The sequence below is a fragment of the Seriola dumerili genome, unplaced genomic scaffold (assembly GCF_002260705.1).
Source record: "Seriola dumerili isolate Sdu_G_001 unplaced genomic scaffold, Sdu_1.0 BDQW01000052.1, whole genome shotgun sequence".
Classification (NCBI taxonomy): Eukaryota; Metazoa; Chordata; class Actinopteri; order Carangiformes; family Carangidae; genus Seriola; species Seriola dumerili.
Window position 1 is genome coordinate 160972 of NW_019174307.1, and position 26792 is coordinate 187763.

Genomic DNA, 26792 nt, shown 5'->3' on the forward strand with positions numbered 1-26792 from the left:
ATCAACACTGTGTCACTGTGGATTGAGTCAGAAGTGGTCAGTGAAAGAAAGTGCATTATTAATCTTTTTCCATCTGTATCAGGACACTATCTTATTAGACATCAAATGTCAATCAATGTTCTCTTCTTTTTATCCGACAGTATGTGGCTCTGTTCTTCAGGCTGTCACCTTCTAGATATAAATCTAGATGCACATCTAGCAGATAACAGTGACAGTGAAATCATACAGTGATTATATGATCTCATCATGTTACTGATCACAAAAATCTGTTGTCCAAGTAAAAGCATTTTGACCAAGCTGTATTTAAAAACTAACAAAATTAGATGTTAAAAATATTGCTTGACATATAAAATGCTGTGTCTGCATTACAGTGAAATGCTGTTCTTAATTTTGCATACCTCTACTATACCGTGGTCTTGCCTAGAAAGAAATATCACTATATTTAAAAAAAAAAAATCCAGTTAGGTAATTAATTTATTATTTTACTTTATTTGCTTATTCTCCTTTTTAAATCAACACTGTGAACTTACAATAAATTATAAGGCACTATGTATATGAGATTACTCATAGTGTGTGTGTGTGTGTGTGTGTGTGTGTGTGTGTGTGTGTGTGTGTGTGTGTGTGTGTGTATGATTATCCACTTAGTTGCCCACAGTGCTCATCTGTATATACAAATAAGCAGATGGAAGACAGACTGCATTTAATCATTTTGCATAATCATGTATAACTTGCAATTATGCAAGTTATGCATAATTGAGGGCGATGCCTCTTTGAGTTACAGGTACACATACACAAAGTCTTGGCCCCACACACGCCGCCCCTCTTTGACCATTTTTGGATTAGCTGGGAGTTAGGTCATGCACTGCCAAGATGGCGACAGCAGAGGAGCTCACTCTGAGCTTCAAAACCTATGGGTTACGTCATGGAAGCTACATCCATCTTTATTTACATCTTATCTTATCTTTATTTTTATCTACAGTTGTGACGCAGGTTAAATGGAATGCATTACATGTGTGTGCCGAATGTACAACGCATTGCTGAAATATGGATAATAGTCTATCATACAGCATTTACCGCGTAATAGAATCTTGAAGGATATCTTGTACAACTAAGTTTTATTGTCATTACATTTTAATCCCCCCCCTTTTTTGATAAATTTTCTGAACACAATGTGAAATGCTCAATAAAAACAATGTTAAAAAAATATATATCAAAATGCCACACTCCTTGTTTCAGAGTATCAGATGAGCGTCTTAATTATGAGAAACAAATCCAAACTAATCAGGAACAAAGATAGTCCTTATTGTGAGGAAGAGTTGTGACAGTAGTGAGGCAGCTCGCAGGAGTCATGTGGCCAGTTTCTAGGGGACATAGCTTGGAGGAAATATGCCACCTGTGAGGAGGATGATCTGTGTTGACTACTGCATTTCAGAAATCATAGCAACCATTGTACACTGTATTGAAAATGAGCTGGTCAAGTCCCCTCAGGTGAACCAAATCACTGTTCACACGTTTGCCTCAAACATTAAACACATTCTTCACTTTTGTTTCCAACTGGTGCCACTTATGAGAAGGTTTTGTTCTGTGTGCTAAAGTGAAGTATTGTGCTGCCATCACACAAGCTCAGTTACATTTGTATGGTTAGCCACAGACACACAAAGAATTTTAAAAACATTCAGAAGGAAAATAAGTACATAACCACAGTATCACTGCCACTCAATAGGTCACTAAAGTTCATGTTTTCAAACTAAGAATTTATAACTGGCTATTAGTCAGCAAAAGCTACACAATCACAACAGCATTCACTGATGTGTTACTGCAGCCCTGCTGTGTTTCCAGTGAGTGTTGTTTAGGAATAAGAGGCCTCAAAAAGGAGCAGGAGGTCGAACTAGAGGTGTTAAACAGGAGCATCTCAGACAGATAGACAACTCTTCTACCACTTTCCTTATGTGAGGACCCTGGTGCATCATGGGAGGGCCTTTCATACCAGGAACACCAGTATTCATGTTAACTGGAATTCACCATTCATTCTACTAATCAATTGTGTCCAGTCAATTGAGTCCAGACTGTTATTCTGCAGGTGTAAAACAATCATAATGACAGCTGACAGAAATTAATGCTTTCTTAGCATGCTAGCTAGCATGCTAGCTAACTGTTAGTTTATGTGATGCTGTATTTTTTCTGTACCGAGTCTTTCATCTGCCTCACAGCACATCTCTCTGTAATATGAAGGCAGCCAGGACATTGGGGTATGTGTATGTGTTCAACACACTCTGTTGTCCATGACACAGCACACTCCCACAGTGCTCACTTTGGACCATGACAGAGCACATTAGCTGTACAATCCACTCTCCAGCTTCCTTCCTGGGCGCTGCTGATTCAGCAGAACAAATGGCCAAACTGATAACATGACACGGTTGTTGGTGCTCCGCTGGGCTGACATGAGAAGTGACATGAAGCAGAGATGATCAAAGCAAGACTGACTGGGTGAAGAACTCCTCAGAATTTCAAGAGTATAATCCCAGGATTAAACCAAGTCTTACAGGGCTGTTGTCCTGTCACATGTTCGGAGGGTGACATGCACCTGTGCAGGTGCCAGGAGGAGTCGGACCATGTAAACAGCACACCAGAGCAGGCCGCTGTGACTCAAGAACACTTTACTGACTGACCAAATATGAATACTGAATGAACAAATATGTGAATTTCCATTTACAGTTAGGCTAAAGGACATTTTCCTTAGTATTCTATAAACATCTGGATGAGTCACTCAGGACCATAGGGCAATGCTAAGGCCATGTTCAGACCAAAAACAGAAAAGCCTTTAAACTTAAATTTGAAACCAACAAACCGGCACCAGCATCCACAGCCTGCCAACCAGACTGGATACTTTGCCGATATGATGGCTCCACACCAGTCAGACCACAGCATAGTTCTCTAACATGTTTGTTAGACAGGATGTATTGTTAATCCAGCGTGGTGGTATTCATTCATCCATGTGGTGATACTCATTCATCCATTAGCCATACCGCATATCCTTTTAGGGTCGCACAGGGGCTGGAGCTGATCCCAGCTGACACTGGACGAGGGCGGGGTACACCCTCGCCAGGTCGCCAGTCTATCACAGCGCTGACATATAGAGACAAACAAACTTAAAGTGGCCAGTTAACCTAAACTGCATTTTTTGGACTGTGGGAGCAACCCACACAGACATGGGGAGATCAGGAAAACTCTAAACAGAAAGGACAACAGGTTCGAACACAGAACCTTCTTGCTGAGGCAACAGTGCTATCCACTGGACCACCGTGCCACCCATGGTTTGTGTTGTGAAAAGCAGATTTGCAAACACTGAAATCTAATGGCACCTGTCACTGATATTTATATATGATGATATTATGATATATATATATATATATATATATATATATACACACACATTTAGTTAACACCGAGTGGCCACCTTTCAGATGGTGCTCCAAGCATTTACTCAAGACCAGTCAATAGCTGCCTTCATGAGGAAAGACCTGTTTTTAGGGGGTGCCCCGGTGGTTCACCTGGTAGAGCACATATAACTTAGGCTCAGTCCAGCCCTTTTGCTGCATATCATCCTCTCTCTCCCCCAACTTTCCTGTCCCTCTCTCACTGTCTCTATCACAATAAAAGCAAAAAACTGCCCAAAAAATAACTTGGAAAAAGTAGAAAAGACTTGTTTTTGGCTTTACTATATAGCCTGTCATACATGTCAACTTGCAGCTGTTGAATTCTATTTAGGGTTGAACTCTGCACAATGTATGTGCTTTGTTAAGTATCTGTTTACTGTCAGTCTATCACTTTATCAATAAACTAGAGGATACAGGTTTCAGATTCTGTAAGAAGTATTGTGTGTTAGAGTCCAGTATAACAGGAAGCAAACAGGTCACACAGAGGCAGACTGGTGTGTGCTGTTTTGTAGAGTTGACTGTCAACTTCGTTGCTCAGGGCGGGGTCAAACCAGTGTCACCTCTGTCGGGGCAGGGCTGACTGGGTGCTGCACCACTCGTGATGTCATCCAGTTGCTTGAGGAGAGGTTGTGGTTGTCTGCCATCATAAAGGACAAGGCCACGTGCCTGGTTACAACACTAGAGGAAAGGAAGCTGCAATGACAACATCACTGACAGGTCGCTGAAATAACAAGTCCAGCGTGGTATGAGAGGGGGGCCTTCTGGGGATAAAGCTCCAACTAAGGCTCGGATGATATATAATAATATACCACAGTGGATGGTGGGAGTGAATCCAGTTTGACCACAGTTTAGCCACAGATTTTAATTTAGTGCAGGTTGTGTTTCCATGCAGAAAAGTCGCCATCATAACTCCTCAATTAAAAGCACTAACATGTAGCAAAGCAAGGACTTTCTCTTCTGCTTGTTTTCTAAGCCGACAGAGTTTTAAGAGAATAACAGAGCAAAATATGAGCTGTGTGTCTGAGGTGTATAACTCACTTCAAATGGGGGGATTTACAGTGTAGACAGAATGACGCAGTAGTGAAGAGCAGAGAGTTCAAGGATGGGAAAAACAAGAGATGGAGCGAGGGAGGATATGTATTTATGGCATTCAGAGGATCAGGGTTTCCTTCTGGGTCTACCTGTGCATTGATCACTGAAGAACATACAGTAACAGGAACATATAGACAAAATGCCGTCACGCAGAGAGTGGTACATTAAAAACTCTGTTTGCAAAATGGAGTTAAGCTGAGACACACCCACACACACCCACACACACACACACACACACACACACACACACACACACACACACACACACAACCACACACAACCACACACACACACACACACACACACACACACACACACACACACACACACACACACACACACACACACACACACACACAATCAGGGCCAGTGTTCTAACGAGAACAAAACACAAACTCTCACTGACACTCAGCTGATCGATCCCTGCAGGTTCTTTGCTCAGGCACAGACACACAAACACACAAAAAGACACACCGAGACAAGTTTAAAAAGGCCTCTACTGTCACAGCTGTAATGTGCTGTGACTTGCTCCTGCAGGGAGGGGGAGCTGGTCCAACTGAGATAATATGCTGAAGGAAGTAAGTGAATTACATCAGTGTGCAAACTTTCAGGTGTTACCTCACCTGATGGGATTTGTTATAAGCCACAGTGAGGGAACTATGACTGCAGCATTTCTGCATCTCATTCCCCACTCAACTTGTTCTCAAACGAAATCATTCACACTCAATTCACCCTTTTACTGCACAGTTCTGGTCACCGATCACGTTAGAGATTTCATCATCTTATGTACCAAAACACATGAATATGAATATGAATATCAGTCTAGACTGCAGATTTCCCTTTCATTATATTTTTCTAGGATGGAAAATCAGATGTCCGCATCCATCTCCTTGCACCCATAATGCCTTGGTTTTTTGGCTCAGAAACACCAGCACAAACAAACTAACCTCTGTACCATTTCTGTACTTTCCTACAATCATTCTAATTTCCCCTTCATTGAGATTTATTTGCTATAATTTCAAATGAACGAACAACAGAACTGAAGTCTTTTTAGTTTATAATTTATTTTACAACTTATTTTGAAGGGTTAGTTTGTACTCAAGTCAGTCTGATTTAACGTGACTCTATCCAGACCTAATTTGTTTTACTTTCATTTTTATTATTAGCTCTTTGAGTTCAGTTAAGTCAATTTGAGTAAGTATCACTTTGACCTGCTGGGACCAACCATAGAACCATGCTGACAAAGCAAAACCTTCCTCTGCCCGCTGCGTCACCACATTTATCCAAACTGTTACCAAATCATCTTCAACTTGTTCTTCATCTAATTCATACTAGTCACCATCACATGGTTTAGTTCTTCTTTTTACTACAGTGGTTGTTGTCTTTTCTGTTTTTTTTATCTTTTGTAGATCAAAACAAATGATTCCTTCTTGGCAAAGATCTGTCTATGTTCAGATTAAACTAGAATGGCACTCGGTAGAGTTTGTACCTCGGCCAAGGCCAAACAATCCTAGACTTGTCTGTGAAATCCAGATTATCATCTGGATCTGCACCCAATTGTAGAAAGTATACACTTTTAATATATGTCTGATTTTTTACATCAAGATCCAGACATCATTTCCTGAGAAATTGACAAAATTATTGAGAAATGTAAAAAAGAAAAAAAAAATGCAATGTTTAAGAGGCTATCTGTAGTCTTCTCTGCGGCCAAACATGGTTTCTCACTGGGAGCAGCTGGTCGTGATTGTTACCTGAGAATCGTTGTCTTTATAATACAAGAGGTAATAATACTTCCTCTGAGCAGCACTATGTCTTCTGAGCAGCCTTGACGCTACAGTGATTCTGTATCGGAAAGTGACTGGACAGGCAGGCTGGTTAGCATGCTAACTTCAGTAGAAGCAAAACAAGAGGGTTGCTCTCTACCACTAGAGACAGTTTTTGGTAAGTAAAGGAATTAAGTGTGATGTTGAACTTACGTTTCTTCTAGACTGGTACTCTGACCACTGGACAAGCACTCTGATTTAGGTCAAGTCACTAAGCATTAGGATTCCTATAAAACACAAAGGCCTCATCATCATCTGAAAATGCTGCCTATGTACAATAAACACAACCACATGACTGTCAGTCATACCCCCCCCCCCCAGAGGATGCAGGCATCTATTAGTCTGCAAACAGAGTCATCAGTCATGTCAGGATATCACACTGCGCTGGCTGTAATGGCCCCAGTACAGTGGTGATAGGAGTTATTGGCCCCTCGTTCATCTCTCAGTTTGCTGTAATGAGAGAGTCGACTGGCAGAGGCCAGACTAACCACCCTAAGCACTCTCAGTGGTCCACGTCCTCCCTCCATCTGCCACACTGTTGTGCTCATTAATTGCCGACTGCTGCTGAATAGAACTTCAAATTCAATTTACAATCAGAGGATTTAGGGAGGACGCGTCTCACTTTTCACGCAAAACATGGATTTGTTGAAAAAATTTAAATAAAAAAAATTTTAAAAATGGAAAACAGCTGACATGCAGAGACCTGATGAAATGGGCCACTGAGACATGCAGAGAAATGCTAGCTTAACCGAGAAAAAAAAAGCCTTGAGTTGAGCAGATTAAATAAGAGAGCAGATTATGATTGGGGTCAGCGCCGCAAAGTGTCCCACCACTGGACTGAATTTTACTGGCAGTGATGGGAGGGAAAGCATCAGGACACAGGGATTTACAAGCTGCTGTTGGTGACAATGATATTGGCAGTGGTGGTGACACACAAAACGATCTTTTTTTTTTTTTACACAGTGCAATGTCTAAATATGCCAGGAGACCAGAGATTGCATTCAGTGAGAGAGGTAACAAAGGGGATGTTTCACAGAGTTTAAAATAGGGCAGAAGAAGTGAAGAGAGTTAAAGGAGGAAAAAGAAGAAGAGCTACAAAAACAACAAGAACAAAAAGGAGCACAGACAGAAAGATGGACGGAGACGGAGGAAAAAGGCCAGTTGCTGTGGATCCAGGTGCTGGGTGCTTTAACACTGGCTCTCCAAGCATCAGGCCCATCACTACACTACACACTGTCTGCACTCCTCCTCCTCCTCTCTGATGCTCCCTCTATCCATTGCTGCGTCATTTACATCATGGCGCAGCCCTGTTGCCAAGCTGGCTCCACTGTCGTTGGACACACACAGCTCTATCCTGCTGAACTCACACCCACCACAGGCAGGGAGGTTCACTGTACACACAACTAACTAACTATCTCATCACCACTATAAAAGGAGATTCCATATAGAATTATTTTTGATTCTGTCATTTTGCAAAATTAGACATTGCAGATTTTTTTCTATCTTCTCCCTCTTATTTTGTAAATAAAGATTAGGTAAAGTGTTTTCCTGTCAGGAGTTTGCATATTCACTGATTGTGGGTTTTCTCCAGCAATCCAGAAACATGCAATAAACTGTTAATTGTCTATAGGTCAACAAGTTTTTTTTTTTTTTTATATACAGTGCCACACTGTATGTCTTAGCTCTGCAGCAGCCTGGTGCACTACACTTCTCACACCAAAGCATGCTGGAACAGCTTCTCGACCCCAAAACCTTAAACATCTATATGAAGATGTCTGCTAGATTGTTTCAACTGTGCATCTTTGTAGCAAACATTAAAACTGGTGGAAATACAATGTTGAGCTGACCTGCGTTGAATTTTGCATCTTAACTATGTCGATACTCTGACAGTGGCCAATTCTGCATAAAGGACTAATTCCACCCATTAATCCCAGAATTAAAGCATCTACTCTCTGACACACCAACTACACAGGACTGAGAGACACTGAATCAGCTAACACAGTATTTTTCTTTAAACCAAATAACATTTTAATTATGTGTTAATATTTTTGAGACAGTCAAATCTAAATTATATTATCATTTCAAGTAGAATTTTTATGTTTTCTTCATCAGCAATCAAAATGAGTGTTACAGTTACACAGCCTTTTATTAAATGTGACCTGATTAGAATCTATTTATGTTAAAATAAGTTTAAGTAACATAGCATAACATTCATAGTTAAATAGTATTTGACAGTGCGACTCAAAGACCCCAAACCCAGGTTCTGACAAACATGCTTTTTAGTACTTTGTTTTTGTCACTACCTGAATGTCTTGTACATTGATATTTGATTCACTAAAGGATTAGTTACACAACAAGCTCAACAATGGTACTGTGCTAAATTAAAACCAGACTGAAAATGAAACCGGTAATCAGATCCCAACACTAACGATAAAAACCACAGACAATCTAGTTTCATTTCAGAAAACAGCATATCATCCAGCTCTGTATAACCATCACTGAAAACTGCAAAAACAAATGCTCCACAACACAAAACACATGCATGGTGGAGGTTGCTTCATTTAGAACATGCTGCATACACACACACAAACTTCTGACTTTATACTTTATACTACTACTTATACTACACTCATAATTTCTAACACTACCACCCCCAATAAATCTGTGTGTCACACACTCGTCTTTTGTGTTTTGTAAATGAGCCCAATGTCACAGCAAAGGGCAGAACACGAGAGCTCAGGGTCGTCTTGAAGGCTTTTCCTCAGCAGCATGTCGCAGCTTTTTCTCTGAGCTCTGCACAAATCTCTGCTCTCCCAGGGTTCACAAAGTGAACATGGTTCAGGATTAACATTTAACGTGGGACCGTGCCAAAGATCCAAAGTTCCCCTCTGAGCTGAAACGCCTACAGGAAGTGGACCTTGACGTTGATCTGGTACTCAAACACACTCGAAGCACATGAGCTCTCACAGATAATGTGTGAGGCACTATACAAGGATTTCATCAAACACTGCCCAACAATCAGTTTACTCTGAGTCATAATACAGAGTATGGAGAAGCTATCCAATGTGACATGTGTGTTTTTGTATATATATGTGTATGTGTATATACACACACTCAGCTGTTCAAGGTTGATTAAGGCAAAGTATTAGCACAAAGGTTACAGAGGCTCCTCTATGGTTTTGCTCCTGTCATTCAAACTGACACACAGAAACACACTTACAAACACACAGGTGATTCCCACCTCCACAACGTCTGATGCAATAAATGAAAGAGAAACACTATTGATCAAGTTAAGTCCATAAGGAGAAGACAAACAGGATATCAATCCTCTTGAAGAGCTGAACTGTCTCTATAGTCAAGAGTCTCTACAGGTTTACTGAGTTATTATTTTCTGTATGAACCCAGGGCCTACTTTTATACAGCAGATGGACTAGACGTCTGAGAGATCATGATAGATCACTTAACACCTACAGTCTATTCAGAAAGTCTTCCGACCCCTTCACTTTTTTCACATTTTGGTATGTTGCAGCTTTCTGCTAACAATTAAAATAAAGCCGTAGAAATATCTCATGAAGACTTTCTGAAAGCACTGTAACTGTACATTTACATTTATCTAGAGATGTCGGGGCAGGGCCGGGAAGATTTGAATTGACTGTTATTAGCTAAATTCCAATCCTTTCTTTACTCCTCAGTGTTTTGTCTAGCTCAGCATGCTAGTGTTGCAGCCCTGTTCTTCTTTATGACAGCTGTTCTCCTCTGCGCATTTAACTGCACAAGAGTAAAAATTACAGTTTTAAAGAAATCTTTAAATAATTATTTGGCAAAATACACAAACTCACTAAATTCTGACAGCAATAATCATTAGCAAAGAGCAGTGCTGGAAACAGCAGCTCCTCATTCTCGCTCGCTGAGCGTCACTTTAACTGACCAACATGACAAACATCACAGGCGACAGGTCACATCAGCTGTTGCTAACGTTAATTCTATGAGCAACTTGATGACAGGCCAAAATCATGCCCGCCTGTTCTGTGGTTAAAGTGCTCTCTGCAAGCTGGTGTCTGAACCCGTCAAAGAGTTTGTGAGGGAAGAAGCTCCACTCTGTACAACCAGTGTGTTCGTTCCAACAACTCCAACACAGTTCTTTGTCTTCTCTTTAGCTGACTGCTTCACCATCAGTTTCAGAGTCGCTTTCTGCCAGGTCAACTTTCATATCATAGCAATGAATTGCATTTGTCTCTAGATGTAGAGATTTTTTGCCTGGACCTCAACAACGGAGGTAACAGAACTTACTAACTTCCCGCTGTATAATTGGTCATAGCAGTATTTTAGTATGAAGCCTTGTTTTGATCTGCTCTTGTTTAAGTTACTACATTACGTGTTAATTCACTTAACACTTTCTCTAACCATTTCACATCAAAAGCTCTCTAAAGTTTCATTGGACAGAAACCCTTTATTTCTCAGTGGGGCTTTTATTGCTGTGCTGCAATAAGAGTATTGTCTCATTTCCAGTTGCTGGTGTTTCTGTTGTTTACACGCTATTCATGCTAGGTTCTTTAGCTTTAGCAGTTAGCAATGGCTGCTCTCTCTCCCTCCCTCTCTCCTGCTCTCTCTTGCTCGGTGTGTCTTATGTTTAGTTATTCTTCTGCCTCCTTTAGCAATAAGGGTACATGTAATAAATGCAGTTTATTTGCTGTAATGGATGCTAGGCTCATTGAACTAGAAGCGTAACTCCATTTCCCTGCAGCTCTGAGTAGCCAGGAAAGGTAACTGAAAGGTAACAAGTGGAGTAGCCCTAAGCCATGTACTAGGTTTATACCTATTCTGGTTTAATAAAATAATAATAATCAAAACCATGATCCCTACATTTATGCTTATATTTTTATAACATAACATATATCACAGAGTGAGACAGTAAGTGGGGCTAAAGTGAACCTTTCACCATGCTGACAAAGCTTTCAGAGTTGCATATTTTCATACTTATATTAGACTACAACCGCATCACTCCTGCTTATCTGAGGTAGCCATATCACATTTAGCAGCTGACGAATGTAAGCTCCTAAAATGTCGCCAGAGGGAAATGGGTCTCTTGCCTTTACCATATCCTGTTGAGACTGTATATTCCCCCACAGGGCAACAGAAACAGCGTTTTATGAGTGCAACTTCAAAGTGATGTGATTCAGCTGCACCCTCGAGCATTTAGCTGCTTCAGTGTTTCAGTACCTTACAACTAATCATCTGTCCAGTCTTTGATGATTTCAGCTGGTCCCTACAGACACACACTCTACATCCAGACACAAACAAAAGGCCATGACTCGTCTGTCCATGCTCATTTTTTTTGTTTGTTTTTGCTGTTGTTTCACCCCAAAAGCAACCTGCCTGCCGCAGCTGCAAAAGCCTGAAAGTGCATCACATGTACACGCCTGTGTGCATCAGCACTGATCCTGTAAAAGTCTCGCCTGTGGTCCACTCAGGCCGCCCAGCACAGACATTGTTGGACAACATCACAGGTGGCACCAGCTTGTCTGAGCGATGGCTTCAATGCTCAACAACCTGGAAACCAATCCTGCCAGACTGGATTTATTTAGTTAGTAAACCAGCTCGGCTCCCAGGCTCAGGTCTGCACAAGCAGAGACAGACAGATGAAAAGGACGCAGGGAAGAGGTGACGTGATGGATGGTTACTGACACGAGCCTAACTGGTCTCCTGGAGGCTGGAAAGGTGTTAAAAATGGAGGAATGAGAGGGGGGCTGAGGTGCAAATCACTTCGTTATTTACTGTTTGTTTACTGCTGTTTTGTGGTCCTGCAGCATTGTGAGTTAAACACGGCACTAAAACTGTCAACAGTGATCGAGTCTTTGTCAAACGGGAGCATGTTTGAGGGAAGATGTCCATCAAATATAATGCATTCTTTCTTGTAGTCTTTTCTGACTGTGAGCCTTTTCTAAGACTGATTAATTAAAATTCTCCAAATGCCCATGTCTTGTTCTGTTTAAATCAAACAATGAACTGAGTTTTCCATTATTGAACCATCACCTATGAGCACGACCCAAGAAGACAGCGATGCTCCCTTTTTTTATTTAATGGTCTTTATTTTTTTGATAATTATTGGCATGATCAGCATTCAAAAGTAGTAAGATTATTTTGTTAAATCTACCATTTCGAACCACTGCAGTCAGTCAGTGTTGTCGGCATGGTGATTAAAGCTTATTTTAGTGCCGTGCCTTCTGTATCGGGGTCAGATAATGGTAGAAAATGTGATGAAAAATGCAACTGATATGAATTAAAGACATGTGATCCAGGCGTGTTCAATGTGATCACAGGAGCTCATGCTGCACCAGTGTTGAGGTGGGCGTGGCCTCTGCATGACATAGTACAGGACAACACATGGAACACTTCACATCAAGCAGGGTTGTGCATATAACATGAGCAGACACACAAAAACACACAACTACCAGCCTAAATATAACCTCATTGAGAGACTGCAATTATCTACAAAACCATCATAGCAAATTCAGTGTGTTTCTGACTAACATGCTGCTCCTAATGAGCCAATCAGCAGGCGGAGGCCGTCTTGTTTTGAGTTGATTTAGCAGCTGAAACGTGGGAGGTGGCTGCTAGCTCGACACACCCTGAGATGGATGGGAAATACAGAAGGAGATCGCTCTGGAAAAATGACAACTGCATCGAGAGCTGTCCATCTACACGCACACATGACTCGTTCCATTTGAAATTGTATGTGAACGAATCACTATCCTCTCGCTCTATTCAGAAACCACCTAAATGCCAATGCCAATCAGTGATGTTCACTCTCTCTGGTCATTTAGAGAAAGGCATTTCCAAGTGGGGTTAATTTGAGTTGCTTCATAGTCTCTCCTATTTAAGACTGGGTATCCAACTTTGATAATTTTATGGACTGACTGAATTGGTTTGATACTTACAAGTAGTGCTGACCGATTCATCTTCTTTTCATCGTCATTGCAATATGAGCAAATGCAACAAAATGCAAATGCAAAATGTCCTCCCTCTGCACTCCTGCTTGAAACTGTAAACAGGAACAAATGTAGTATTTTTCTCTTTTAGTAATGATGGAAAGGCCTCCTGCTGTGTTTGAGAACAGCTGACATACAGTACCAGCGCTGCTGTACACAATGTAATTTTTGTACTATTTAATCCATCTTGTGCTTTGTCTCAGATATGAAATGTATTGTTAGCTTGACAAGATGTTAAACAAGGTCCAGTCAGGGATATACAAGGAGGAGGAGTACACTGAGTGACTCTGTCCTCCTGCACAACAATCCACTGTTTGTTATCTAAACACAAAAAGGTATGTGCTGCAAAGAAAGCACACTTTTTGACTGAATGCTACACTGAAGTTTAGGTTAGAGGAGTGTAAAAGACTGTAAAGCTCTGTAAAACAGTTGCCTGGTATTAGAGGCAACCCACCCCCCTACCCCTCCACCACCCCCCAAACCTCCATTTATGGTGAATGAATCCATCAGCCAACCCCCCCTCCTCTCTCTCTCAAACTAAATACTTTCCACATTAGTTACCAAGTGATCGGCTTGGCCTGTGCTGAGGATACAATCTCTGATGGGCTAACAACTAACACAGCAAATAGAGCCACTGAAAAAAGGAAAGATGTGTTTTTCTAGCAGCCTGAAAAAGAGACACATCATCACCTACTTTTGACAGGTTGACAGACTGACTCACCTGAGCCTCCACCAGCTTTTCAAAGAAGAAAGGATGCATCTTTTCCACCAGTGCTTACAACAAGAAAAATAACTAAAGAATTATATGATAAAGACCTAAAATAGGGCAGAATTTTAACTTGGCACAATGCAGGGAGGTTTGTCTACAACCACAAGTATTGACTCCTCAGTCAAAAGCCCCATATCTGCCAGCTCTGGCCTCCCAGCACCCCTTCATCTGAGCTGTACGCAGGCCAGATCCAATTAAGCCCTCTCTCGCTCCATGTCCTCAACTTACATTTCAAACTCAGCCTGGCTGCTCATCACCATTTCTCTCAGGCATGTGCCAGACTTCCGAGAGCAAAACACAGGAGTGCGGCAAATGCGGTGATTTGCAGCACACAGAAAGGACCATCCCGAGACAACTTAGCACCACAGAACTGAGACTGCAGAGACTCTAGCAGTAAAAAAAACACTGTGTACTCCAGTATGTAGGGCATTGGGGGCAGGTCCGGCTTTGTTCAGACAGAGATCTATGACTTTTTTGGGCACACACAGAGCAAAAAGCAGCATATTCTGACATGAAATCAGAGCTTTAGTAAACAATGTGTTCTCACATTGAGGGCAGAGAAAGCAACCTGTGGCTGGACACTGAAAGAACTGCTGACGTAATCACAACTCAGGGTCAGATAAAACTGTCACCTAGATTGAACTCCACAATAATGCACAATCAATCACAGAAGAAGAATGTGAACCACGCTGAAGCGAAACAATAACGTTATGTGCCTGTAGCTGCCTGAGAACGTTTTTGCATTTAACTGCACAGCAAACAGACAGAAAAACTGGAAATTCCTCCTTAAACAAACTAAACAGAGGTCATTATATGGCTGTACAATGAAATGGAAGTGCTGTCTAAACACAGAGAAGAAAGAGATTCTGCAACAAGCTCACACTGGAGCACAGCTGTTTTCAAGGTACTTGATTTGAAGTGGTGTTTGGACGACTGAAAACAGAGTCTATCATCTAAATTACTGATTTTTAAATCAGAGAATTAAAGGTCCCATATAGTCTAAAGGCAGATGTCCATGTGTTGTTTGATTATAAAGCAGGTCTAGGTTCTATATTAATACTGTGAAAGTATCAAAGCCTCAGTCCACAGAGAAATGCACACAGCCTGTATTCAGAAACTGAGCCTTAAAACCAGCCGTCAGGACTTCTGGAACTTTGTGATGTCACAACAAAGCAGTCACCGCTCTCAGCCATGCCCCAAGCCCCGCCCACCTGGACCCACATCAACACTTCAATTAAAACACAGGAGAAGAGGAAAATAAAACTAAAGTTAATCTGAACCCTTTATCCCAAAGATGCGCATAAATCACAACTGAATGAGCTGTGACAGACATTTCCTAATAAAAAGAAGGAAAAACACTTGTGAACAAAACACTACCGCTGACATTAAGGAGAGGAGAGTCAGTCCACAGTACTCAGAAAATATCAGTGGGTGGAAAATGAGTTGTTAATTGAAGATGCCTGAGTGCAGCAATACACCTTTGTCGAAAACGTAATGTAAATATGAAATCATAAAAAGGTATTTATTTGCACTAAAGATTATGACACTCTCCCATAATCCTTTGTTTACTGCGTCACTAATGGAGTTTACCTTAAAGTTGCTGCAGTTGACCCAAGAGCTGGCGATGCCGTCAACCATCTTGTCCAGTGCCGTCTGATCCTGCTCCAGGTCATGAGACTTCTCCTTGTCCAAAATGAAATCGATGATCTCTTGTCCAACCTGCAGCCGTCGGCCCATGTCCTTCTGCAGGACCTGCGCCAGGCAATTCTCCATGCTGGGCTCCATCATCCTGGCCTCTGATAAACACGCCCCCCTGGCTTCCTCAGTCTGCCTCGCTGAATGACTGACTCACTGGCTACTAGCAATCCTCTACTGCTCAGAGCAGCGGGAATGACAGCTAGACAAAAGGAGCCCCACTTGCTGGGTATGTGGCTGGTTGACCCGGAAAAGGGAGAAAATAGAAAGAGGCAAGTGTACACAGTCTGCTTGTTGTTTTTTTTTAATACCCGAGGACAGGCCTTCGTTTTGTGCCAAGTGCTAGCACGCTAGCAAGCTAGTGGCCGTGCCCTAGGGATGGATGGAGCAGGGCTTGGGGAATGGCAGCAATGCAGCATGTGTGTGTCTGGACAGCAGCTGGGGAAAGTTTACTACACCCTCCCACTTGAGTTTTTTTTCCTCTTCTTTTCTTAGAGGAGTCTGAGCCAAACCGCTACAGCAGGGGTAGAGGAGGCGGTTTAGGAGAGCAGCAGGCACGGCAGCAAATGGAAACGGATGGAGAGGACTAGCTTAGAGATCCATGTCTTGTCCCGGGATCTGCCCTGGAGAGCCCTAAAGGAGCAAAAAGGACAGCAGACAATAGGACAGAGTCAAATCATTATCAAATTCATTTAAATTATAAATCTCATTAGTGATTAGACTCATGGTACATAAAAGTACTCTTAAAATAAACCACTTAAAATCAATATCACAGTTTTGAGCTTAAATTGAAAGGAGAGCAGTTTATCTACTAGCATTAACATGATATACACAATGAGGCAAACCTGCAGATTATTTACGTGATCATTAATTTAGACTAAAGTGTCAGAAAACAGCCAAAAAGGGCTAGATATCAACCTTAAAAACGCCTTGTCATTCAATATCTAAGGAGTAAATGAGAAAAGCTCAGTGAGCCAATAAGCATGCAGCATGCTTGGATAAAGATCTAAAGACTGGCTGTTTATTTACACAAACATATTTGAGTGTGTAAGAGACAGAGAAACTAAAATCTGTACTGTAATGTGTATTGTAATTTTCTTTTTGTTAAAATGAATTTGATTGAATTGGTATTGAAAAAAGTATCATTTAAAATCGGTATCCATGTCAAGGTATCCTATCAGTACCGATATCAAAATTATTTGAATGATACCCAGCCCAACATATTTGGAAAGATGAAATCAGATGATGTTTGGCATTTTGCTTGAAAATGGTTTAAATGTTAAGATAATCAATTATCAAAATAGTTGCCGGATGTTCTTCTGTCAGTTGACTAATCAATTCATCAATTTTTGACTTAGTTGCGAGTTATGTTTCTAAGTGGCAGAATTTCTCTGCCCTGCACAGAGCCCTTACCTCAATGCCATCCAACACTAGTCTTGGGCCGTGCAATATTTCCCACCATATGTGATAGCTTTCCTAATATCAAAAATACTTTACTTTTATTACATTTTGGATATCGCCCCCAAACCTATTCAGCACCTTCGAGATGAACCGGAAAGCTGACTGTGATTCAGACCTTACTGCCAAACCTCACTAATGCTCTTATAACTGAATGGGAACAAATCCCTGCCACCAGCTTCCAAAATCTGATGGAGGGCCTTTCCAGAAGAGTGGAGGCTGCTAAAGCAGCAGATAAATCATCACGGTTTGGGAGCGAGATGTGCAACAACCACATATTGTTGTAATGTTTGAGTGTCTGACTACTTCTGGCCATAGTGTAAGTAAATCACCAGCGCTGTGTTAATTAATGTTGCCAAGAAACACAGCAGCTGCCAGTGAGTAGAGTCATAGCCAAACTGCTTAGACAACAATTTTACACAAAGAATTTTAAAAAAGAAGAATTGTAGAGAAATCAACATTAAAAACCAAAATGACATGACAGTTGATAAGCTCTGAATGAATCTCTTCACCCAAACACACCCACAACCCCCTACTCTCCTCTCCTCTCCTCTTCTTTCCTCTCCTCTCCGACAGCTCCAAATACTCAGCTCGACAACCCACTACTGTCATGGAAACACAGAGAGGTTGAGCCTCAGCAGCAACTCCAGATGAATATGACTCAAGGACGTCACTGTAATTTGTTTACTGGCTCCGGCTCCAGACTGCTTGATCATATGCTGGTGGGGGCTCCTTCCTTTCAGACAACCCAAACCTTTTTGTGTGACAAGATTATCTTCCAGAGAGGAATGCTTAAACAACCCCTATCTGATGTGGGCCTTTGTTCTGGAAGGTGAAAATCAAACCTGCATGTGGAGAAGGAGCAAGATATGGAGCAGATTCACTGGACTATAACCTTCTTGCTGCCATACTGCAAAATACTTTCTCCTTATTAGTGCAATCACGTTGTGAAAACAATAATGTCAGAACCTCCAATTTTCACTAATTAATTCTATATAGATTTATATGCACATCTAGAATGTAGAACCACTAGTGTTGCAGGCTGTATGCAAATGTCTGAGTATTGTGGAATGTCTTTTGTTTGGAGTTGATTTTATGTTCTTTTTGTTTTGTTTGTTATTATTTTCTTTCATGTGTTGCAGATGACTGTGTATATGCAGAGTTAAGAGTGAGAGAGTGTGTGTATAAGTGTAAATAAATGTTGAAAAAGCTGCACTGGTCTGAGTGTAATCCATTTTAGCAGTAGCATAACACGCATATAATAAGGCCGCATAAGCTGTTAACAACTGAATTTAAGGCATAAAAATCCTAAATGTGTCAACAACATTTCAGTTTGTTTGTTATAGAATTGTTATATTAACATACCACCTTAAATTATATTGTAATTTTACCATCCTTTGTTCAGTTTATACTACAACTTTGACAAGCTACTCATCCCTGTCAGACAGATACCTGTTCTGCCACACACACACACACACACACACACACACACACACACACACACACACACACACCTCTGCTTTTGTGCAACGTTAGCTGAGCTCCAGCTAGCTCACAGCCTGACCATCACTGCTAGCTATGCCAAACGCAGGAGCGCCTAAGCAGCTCTCAGACACCGCTCACGTCAAACAAAAGCTTCCCCTGTGTTTTACCCCCACGGCCATGAAACACCCCTGCTCCTTTTTCTCTCTACATAACATTTAGCTAACCTTTCCTATGTGCCAGACAAAGTAGGTGTGTGGGGAATAAAAGCTAAAGCTAGCCCCAAGCGGAGCCCTTCCTTTCAATGAAACGTCAGTTTACAGCCAGCCAGACACAGGCAGCACAAAGACAAAATGTGACACGGAGACGAGGAGGTGTCTCTACATCACACATGTGTCTACTCACCATATCCTGCTCAAGCGTCGCGGCGGGTTTGGACATACAGTTCGTTTTTCTTGTCGTAAATAAACAGTCTACGGCCTCAAAACCTCCGCTGTGTCTTTCTCTTTCCCTCACTCTCTCCACCCGGAATGCTGCCTGCAGGACAAGAATGGGATCGTCGTGCGCAGGCGCAGTCGATCCAGGGATGATGTTGGCACTTGGAAAACTGTCGCATGGCAATGCAAAAAAAAAACCCTGTGTATCATGGATGTGTATAAGTCGACATCTAGCGACATCTACTGGACAACACGGAGTCAGTGTCTCATGTGCACTGCAAAGGTAGCTCCCATTCAACAAGCAAACATCCGTACTTTTCTTTACTCTAAGATAAAAGTGACATATTAAGCTTGGAAAATTACACACACACTGCTATAGGATAACAGTACTGTCTAAATACCACATATCCCGCTCTGATGGACCCTGAGAGCTAGGATCTACTGAACTTAATTCCCTTTTCTTTCTCTGTCTTTTTTTCCTTTAAAAAAAAAAAATTGTTTATTTGGGGTTTTTTTTGTACAATATATTATAGCCTAATTCTTTACTTGCTGTATTTATATTATATTCTATTTACTTATCTACTTACTTTGTATATGGGTGGGGGTTTAGATATGTTTTTGTATGCTCTTCATTTAAAAAATGCAATAATGAGAGTTTGAAAAAAAAAAGATAAAAGTGACGATTTAAGGTTTCTGTGTTCATTGATGCACATAGATGATCTGGGCCCCAAAAAACATCGCTCACATACAGTGGGGCCCAAAAGTCTGAGGCCAAGATACTCCTATTAGCATTTGTTTCAAATGTAATAGTAATGTTTTCATTAAATTGATAATATCAGTTTAACAATTTGAGTTGAATCTTTGGAAAATGTACATATAAGTATATCTGTATATCTCAATATTTGGTTTGTCCCCCTTTTGTGTTAATGACAGTATGCACTCGGACTCCACAAGTTTGCGCAAAACCTCATGACTCATGTTATTCCAGTATGATCTGACCATGTTTCACGAAGCTTCTTATGGTGTCACAGGGTGCTTGGCTTTCTCAGTAAATATAAATTTTCAATAAGGTTGAGGTCAGGTGACTGTGGAGGAAAGTACATGACAGTCAGGACTCCTTGGTTTTCTGTGATGTTCAGAATCAGAATCAGTGTCAGTGGGGGTCTCTGGTTTGTTGATGAGGCCAACTGCAGTCGGGAAAAAGCTGTTCTTGTGGCATTCTTGTGTTCCTTTTGCGGTTTCGGCACTGCCACAGAGGAGTGACTCAAAAAGTGCGCGTCCGAGGTTGGCCACAATCTTTGTCCGGCTCGCCTCTGGGTCCTGGACTTGTACAGATCCTGGAGCAAGGTCAAATTGCAGCAAATCACCTTCTCAGCAGAGCGAATGTTACGCTGCTGTCTGCTCTTGTACTTGGAGGTGGCAGCAGCATGGTGGTGATGGAGGAGATGAGGATGGACTCACTGATGGCAGTGTAGAAGTGCACCATCATTGTCATCATTATTTCCCCTCCTGAGAAGTGGTTCAGAAATTGCTCAGATCACTTCTTCTGATTAGAGCCTTGCTTTCTTTATTTAGAAAACTATCTGTGATGAAGATACTTTTCTATCTTTCAGGGAACTAAGCTTGATGTATTCATCCTCTGATATTGTGTTCACTTTTGGTCTGTCTGATCTGGCTTTGGATACAACCGATCCAGTTACTGCAAAGTCTTGTCGAATTCCATGCAGCGCTCTCTTGGAAGTCATGACTTGATGCTGTGAAAGCTCCTCTTTGTTTAGAATAACAATTTGACTTCTGAAACTCATTTAGTTCTGATGCACAATACTACTTAATGAGCAATAATCTGCTGCAAACTTGAGGTATAGTCTTATTTACAACAGGCGGACACTGGTTGCCAACTGACTTACTTGAACGAGCTTCTGATGAGTATATCAAATCCACCTCAAGGCATGAATCAATGGAAGGGATACAATTGAAGGAAATCTGAGCTTTTGTACAAATGAGTTAAGTTGGTCAATGCCCCAAATTTACTTAAATCTGAAACAGATTTTGTCTCATTATTGTTGCAGCTTTGAGTGTACCATATCCAGTGTATGATGGAAGCTAAATATAAGTACAATGTACAGTGAATGGCACTAAAAGACCTTTTTACACAGCAGGCACTGTGGCTGGCGAAGGTGTATTCTTGCCTGGGAGTCGTGGTGGTGATTGTCTCGACAAGAGCTTCAGTCATCATTGTCTTTTTAACAAGAGGTTATAATACGCTCTCTGAGCAGTGCTACGTCTGCAGGGCAGACTGGAGGCTACAGTGAGTTGCTATCGGAAAGTGATGAGGTGGGCTGGAGCTAGCATGCTAACTCCAGTAGAATAAAAGATGTGACGGAGACAAGAGTTAACATTAGCTGGAGACAGCTGTTGGTGAGTAAAGGAATGAAGTTTATACTCACATTTCTTCTAGACTGATAAGTAAACAGCTGTTAATGCTAACTTTAGCTATGTAGCAATAGCAAAACTTACAAATAGCTCCTTTAAACTTGTCATGGTAGCAAAAACAGGTGTTAATAATTCTATTCAAGTGTCCCAGTAAGTTATGGCAGTGACAGTGAACCAGCATGAACAGGACCCTGAAACTGAAGCTAAATGGAATTCAGCAATCATTCATTTCATTACTTACACCTGCGGTTTTTCTACTGATAGATGTCTTCTGTAAAAAAAAAAAAAAAAAAAAAAAAAAAAAAAAGGAAAAGAAATTTTGCCGGTTGTGTGTATGTGAGTGTTTTTTTTTTTCTCTTCGGTATCATACGACTGACATACCCAGTATATTGAAAATACTGCTCAAGAGAACTATTCTGACATTGTTTATTATCAAATATCATAATTCATGTAAATTCAACCTTTTGGACAAGTGACAACACAATGTGGCTATTTATATGAACACTAGAGTCTGCACAAAGACTGACATGGAAAAATGCCTTTGTCAAAGAAGTCCAGGCTCAACTGTTGCCCATAAATCTGGCTCATTATGATTTCGCAAGCGCCACTCACAACACTCACATTATACCCACAATAACAGTGGAATCTTTCATACGAGCTTCCATCTAAATCGCAATGTGATTTCCACATACAGAAAGAGACACTGTGATTTCTGAACACAGTTCATAATTGTCCCATCACTGAGAGAACCAGAGACCATACATGATCCTGATGTATGCATCTCTGCTCTGACAGCTAAAGTCCACAATAAAACAGTGAAGACTTTCACTTCGCCTCCGTGTCATCTTCAGAGGGTTCCTCGCTCTCCTCGTCATCATCCTCATCATCGTCACTGTCTTCCTCCTCCTCTGAGGAGCACTCTTCCTCTTTCTCTGCAGCAGGAATTTTAATGACAATCTCATCATCTGCATCGTCATCGACGACCATGGACTTCCTTCTCTCCAGGAGAGAGGGGGTGCAGACTGGGGTGATGTCCTGAAGTGGAAGAGAGAAGCTCATTAGTCGCACATGGTCATTCTGGTGCGGAGACTTGTTTTGTTCAAGTTTTCCCATGAATCTTTGCAGCTTTGATTTTCCCTTTGTTGTTACAGTATGTTGGTACATGGGTTTTATCACGCAGCCACAGAGAGAGACACGCAATAAGCTTAACGCACCACAGTACTGTAGGCACAGTTATCTGACCCCAGACCACTGAAACATCTGGGGTCATTTTCAGTCTGTGCCAATTAGAAATATTAATGTTGGACTTACATCACTACACGTTGATGCATTCACGGAGTCAGAGGACTTTTTCTTCTGAGGCACCTGGGCAGACTGGAACAGGAAAAAGAACATTAAAGTCAGTATAAAACACAAAGTACCTCATTATGTTGCACACATAAAACCCTGTGATTTGATTGGAAAAGGACTGCTGTGTCTCATTTCATGTACTTCCATACTTACACTTGGCATTTTTATTTTTATTTTAGTTCATTCTAACTGATGAGTATGGCACTACACAAGTGAGTATACTATGTACACAGTGTACTACATTTGATTGTACTGACGGAAGTATCTGATTTGAGACACAGCAGATTTCATGGTTCACATGATAATGCACTCCCAAGGTCAAAGTTATAAGTCAATATTCAGTGATCAAATACTTATGATATTTAAGGTTTTTCTATTTATTCCAGGGAGGGCTTTTTTGTAGTTCAGATAAACACATAACAGCTAGTTAACATTTAAAGTTAACAAACTCCAAACACTTACAAATCCTGGGAAGTCATAATCGATGCCATGAGCCGCGAGCCTCTTGCGGAGCTTCGATTCTTTCCGTAGGAGTTTTTCTTTCATCTTTTCGATCTGCTCGGCTGTGCAATTCTTGTTGTAGCGTGCCACAGCTGGGTGTGAGGGTTTTTTAAATTGTCTCCCGGAGCCAACAAACAGCTTATTGTGCACTTTCTCTGGTGGAATCACATGGCCTAGAGAAAGTAGTGAGAAGCACCAAGTTTAGATTTGCATTTAGATCAACTGTTTTACTCTAAATCACTGTCACTGATGTTGAAAGAAGCGTGTAAAAACAATCTTATAATTCACGTTACCAGATTAAACATAAAACTAACTAAATAATATTTTTATTTTAGTGTGATGGCTATGACAGGATCTGTTAGCTAACTTTATATATCTGCTTTAACCTCTGTGTGTGTGTGTGTGTGTGTGTGTGTGTGTGTGTGTGTGTGTGTGTGTGTGTGTCAGGTGACAAACAGGAATCATGCTTGTATTTAGCAGACTTGTACATGAATAATACTCACATTTGATGAGTCTCTCCCCCATGAGGTAATTGTTCATGGTCTCTGCAACAATTTTGGCCACTTCATCACAGTCATACTCTACAAATGCATAGCCTTTGCTTCCACCTGTCTGCAAGTAAAAGATATGAGACGCGGTTAGAGAGAAAACAAGTGAATATCACATGTCTGAATTGTTTCATAGCACACATAAGCATTTTATTCAGACTCATCCGACTTCATGTTTTTGTTGGCACATGGGTTTTATCACTCTGCAAATTAGAGAGCAGGTGATAAGCTTAACGTACCACAGTACTTTAGGCTCAGTTATCTGACCACAGATCACTGATACATCTGAGATCATTTTCAGTCTAAGCCAAAACTCTAATGGGCTGAGATCCCTACAACTATATCCAGCTGAAATGACAAATATATTAATTAACATCTCACCTAACAAAATGTAAACACCAAGATATTTGCTTTATTGGCCACGGACAGGACGGGAAACTGAGGAAGCAGATGTTAAACAGTCACTTCAGCAGGGATACCTCAGTGTCCCAAAAGATGGTATTTGTATTATTCTAGTGAGAACCCAATGTTCTTTTGAGGAAACCAACTGAATTAGGCTTAATGCTGTCACATATGGAAAAACTTGTATTTAGTCATTTCATCCTCTGCGTTACCTTTTTACTCCTGGACAGCCGCAGCCTCAACACCTTCCCGAATTGTTCGAAGTAAGTTTTTAGCTGAGGCTCAAACAGCCCCAGAGGGAGGTGGCCGACATAAATCACCCCTGGGGTCAAACCTTTCCCCTGAAAAAAATAAATACAATAAAAAAAGAAGGTTAGACAGACAAATAATGATTGGTCCCCTGAAAAAGTCTTATTTATTTACTTTATTTATCTGGTTAATACATTACCATCTTACTATTTGATACCAGTCTTTATTTTTTGTTACTTCTCTTTGAGACCAGTGTGTCACAATGTTGTTTTACATCGACACCCTATTTTACAACTTTAGACAGTAAACCACAAAAGAGTGACAGGACGGCCAAGTGTTGTAGCTTCACAGACACATCTATAAGTTGCACCGAAGGCCAGTGTCCCACCAGTGTCTGCTGAGACACTCATCAAAGTTAAACCCGATGTTTCCACTATGAGGACATTGAGTCCTTCACTCATTTATTTGATGTCTGTGCTCATTCAAGTAACTTTTAGACCCAAACCTTCTTTTTAATCTTGGAGACACATAAGGTCTTACAGAAAGTATGGCCTATTTTTATATGTAAAGTCTAATTACAATGAAGTTAATAACTTTATAGATTTGCTGTGTTTGTTGGACAAATGCCAGATTTCTTCCGCTTCCTCCTGACAAAAACGTGTTATATATCGTACTCCAAACATTGTATGTCTCTGTATGTAGTGCATTTAAAAACTAATAAGCTTTACAACCATCTAATCTCCTGAAAAACATTGTTGACAACATTGTCAGATGAATTTAAGTTTTTTTTCAACTTAATATTTGTATTATTAATGTTTTACACTGTACAACCTTACTTCAGCTTGTGTTACTGTTAGGATTTGTTTATTTTTGCTTTATTTTACTCCAACATTCCCTGAAATTATTGTAATGTTTTAGTGATGTTAATAAAGTTAATCAAAAAATGAAACACGTGACCCTGTCGAGTTACCATGTTAACGACCACCATAGCACTGACCTCTGTGGAAACATTAACAGTATTTGGTCGCGTCAAACAGTCGCCATTACTGATGTACATCACAAGTTCCAACTGCACCGGGAAACTTTGTAACTCCTGTTATCTCTGAGAATGAACATAAAATGTGTAGCTGAGCTAAATGAGCAGAAGTCACCCTCGTGTAATACAGCTACATGTTTCCTCCAGGGCCACCAGCTCATCTCGACCTACCTTGGCCGACTTGTTCTTCTTCACCTCCTGCACCTTCTTCTTGAACTCGGATTCCTGTTTGGGGTTCAGAGCCAGCAGCTCTTTGGCGGGCTTGGAGGCCGTTTCTGCTTTACTTTCAGTCATTTCGATTAATAAAAGACATCAGTTGTAAGTTGAAAAACAACACCGTCACACAGCTACCTGCTTACCACGTTGGTCTCTTCATCCGGTTGCACATGTGGTGACAGGCCAACAAAGTGCAGAGAGAAGGTTTGACTGAATCTAGAGCCGTGCGACATCTACAGCGCCATCTGCAGGCGCGGAGGATGAGGGTGCTTTTAACAGCAACAGGCAATGCAACTAGTCTGAACCTAAATAAAAAGTGTTCAGTTAATGCAGGTTTTTGTGTTTTATGCATTATTAAGTGCCTTGATTATTAGTGTCTCTTAATTATGACATAATTTTCTGCATACATTATATTCTGTGACCTGTTCACAATGCACTCATCATGCATATCTCCTAAGATATTGTAATTTATAATGTGTATAGCCTTTCAATTTAATTTTTTATATACTTACTTTGCTTTTTTATTTTATGTAGAAAATTTTAATGATGTTGGTTTTTGTTTTTTGTGCTATTGTGATGTCCCTCATGGCAAAATATTTCTGGTGAAGGTTTTTGTCCCAATTTATGCTTGGGTCCCCAGCCTAAATCTGGCCCATATACTTCCAAATCTTGGCTGATTCTGGCTTTTATACTGCAGTGTTGGCTGATGGCATCGCTGTATGTGGGCCAGACATGGGCCGAGGAACCATGTATCTATTGGCATATAAACACAAATATTTTTGGTATTTGAGAATCAATTAAGACTCTTAAGTCTTGTTCTTGGTCCCGTTGATATTCTCTTTAACTTAGATTCAGTCTTTTTTTTCTCATTGAAT

The 26792-nt window shown here is 40.9% G+C and overlaps 2 protein-coding genes across 2 annotated transcripts in view; both read right to left on the reverse strand.

The window, feature by feature from the left end:
- The window catches only part of clasp1 (cytoplasmic linker associated protein 1), a 91703-nt gene extending 75474 nt beyond the window's left edge, over positions 1-16229 (reverse strand). The window contains exon 1 of the mRNA XM_022740491.1: positions 15701-16229. Coding sequence (XP_022596212.1) covers positions 15701-15898 — 198 coding nt within the window. The 5' untranslated portion in view covers positions 15899-16229. The remainder of the gene's footprint in view (positions 1-15700) is intronic.
- Positions 16230-22024: 5795 nt separating this feature from the next.
- nifk (nucleolar protein interacting with the FHA domain of MKI67) lies at positions 22025-26086 on the reverse strand. Its single transcript, XM_022740844.1, has 6 exons — positions 25873-26086; positions 24629-24757; positions 23970-24078; positions 23428-23639; positions 22927-22989; positions 22025-22650 (listed from the first exon to the last, which is right to left on the reverse strand). Exons 1-6 carry the CDS (start codon positions 25993-25995, stop codon positions 22441-22443), a joined length of 846 nt encoding a protein of 281 aa, XP_022596565.1. The 5' UTR covers positions 25996-26086; the 3' UTR covers positions 22025-22440.
- Positions 26087-26792: the final 706 nt, after the last annotated feature.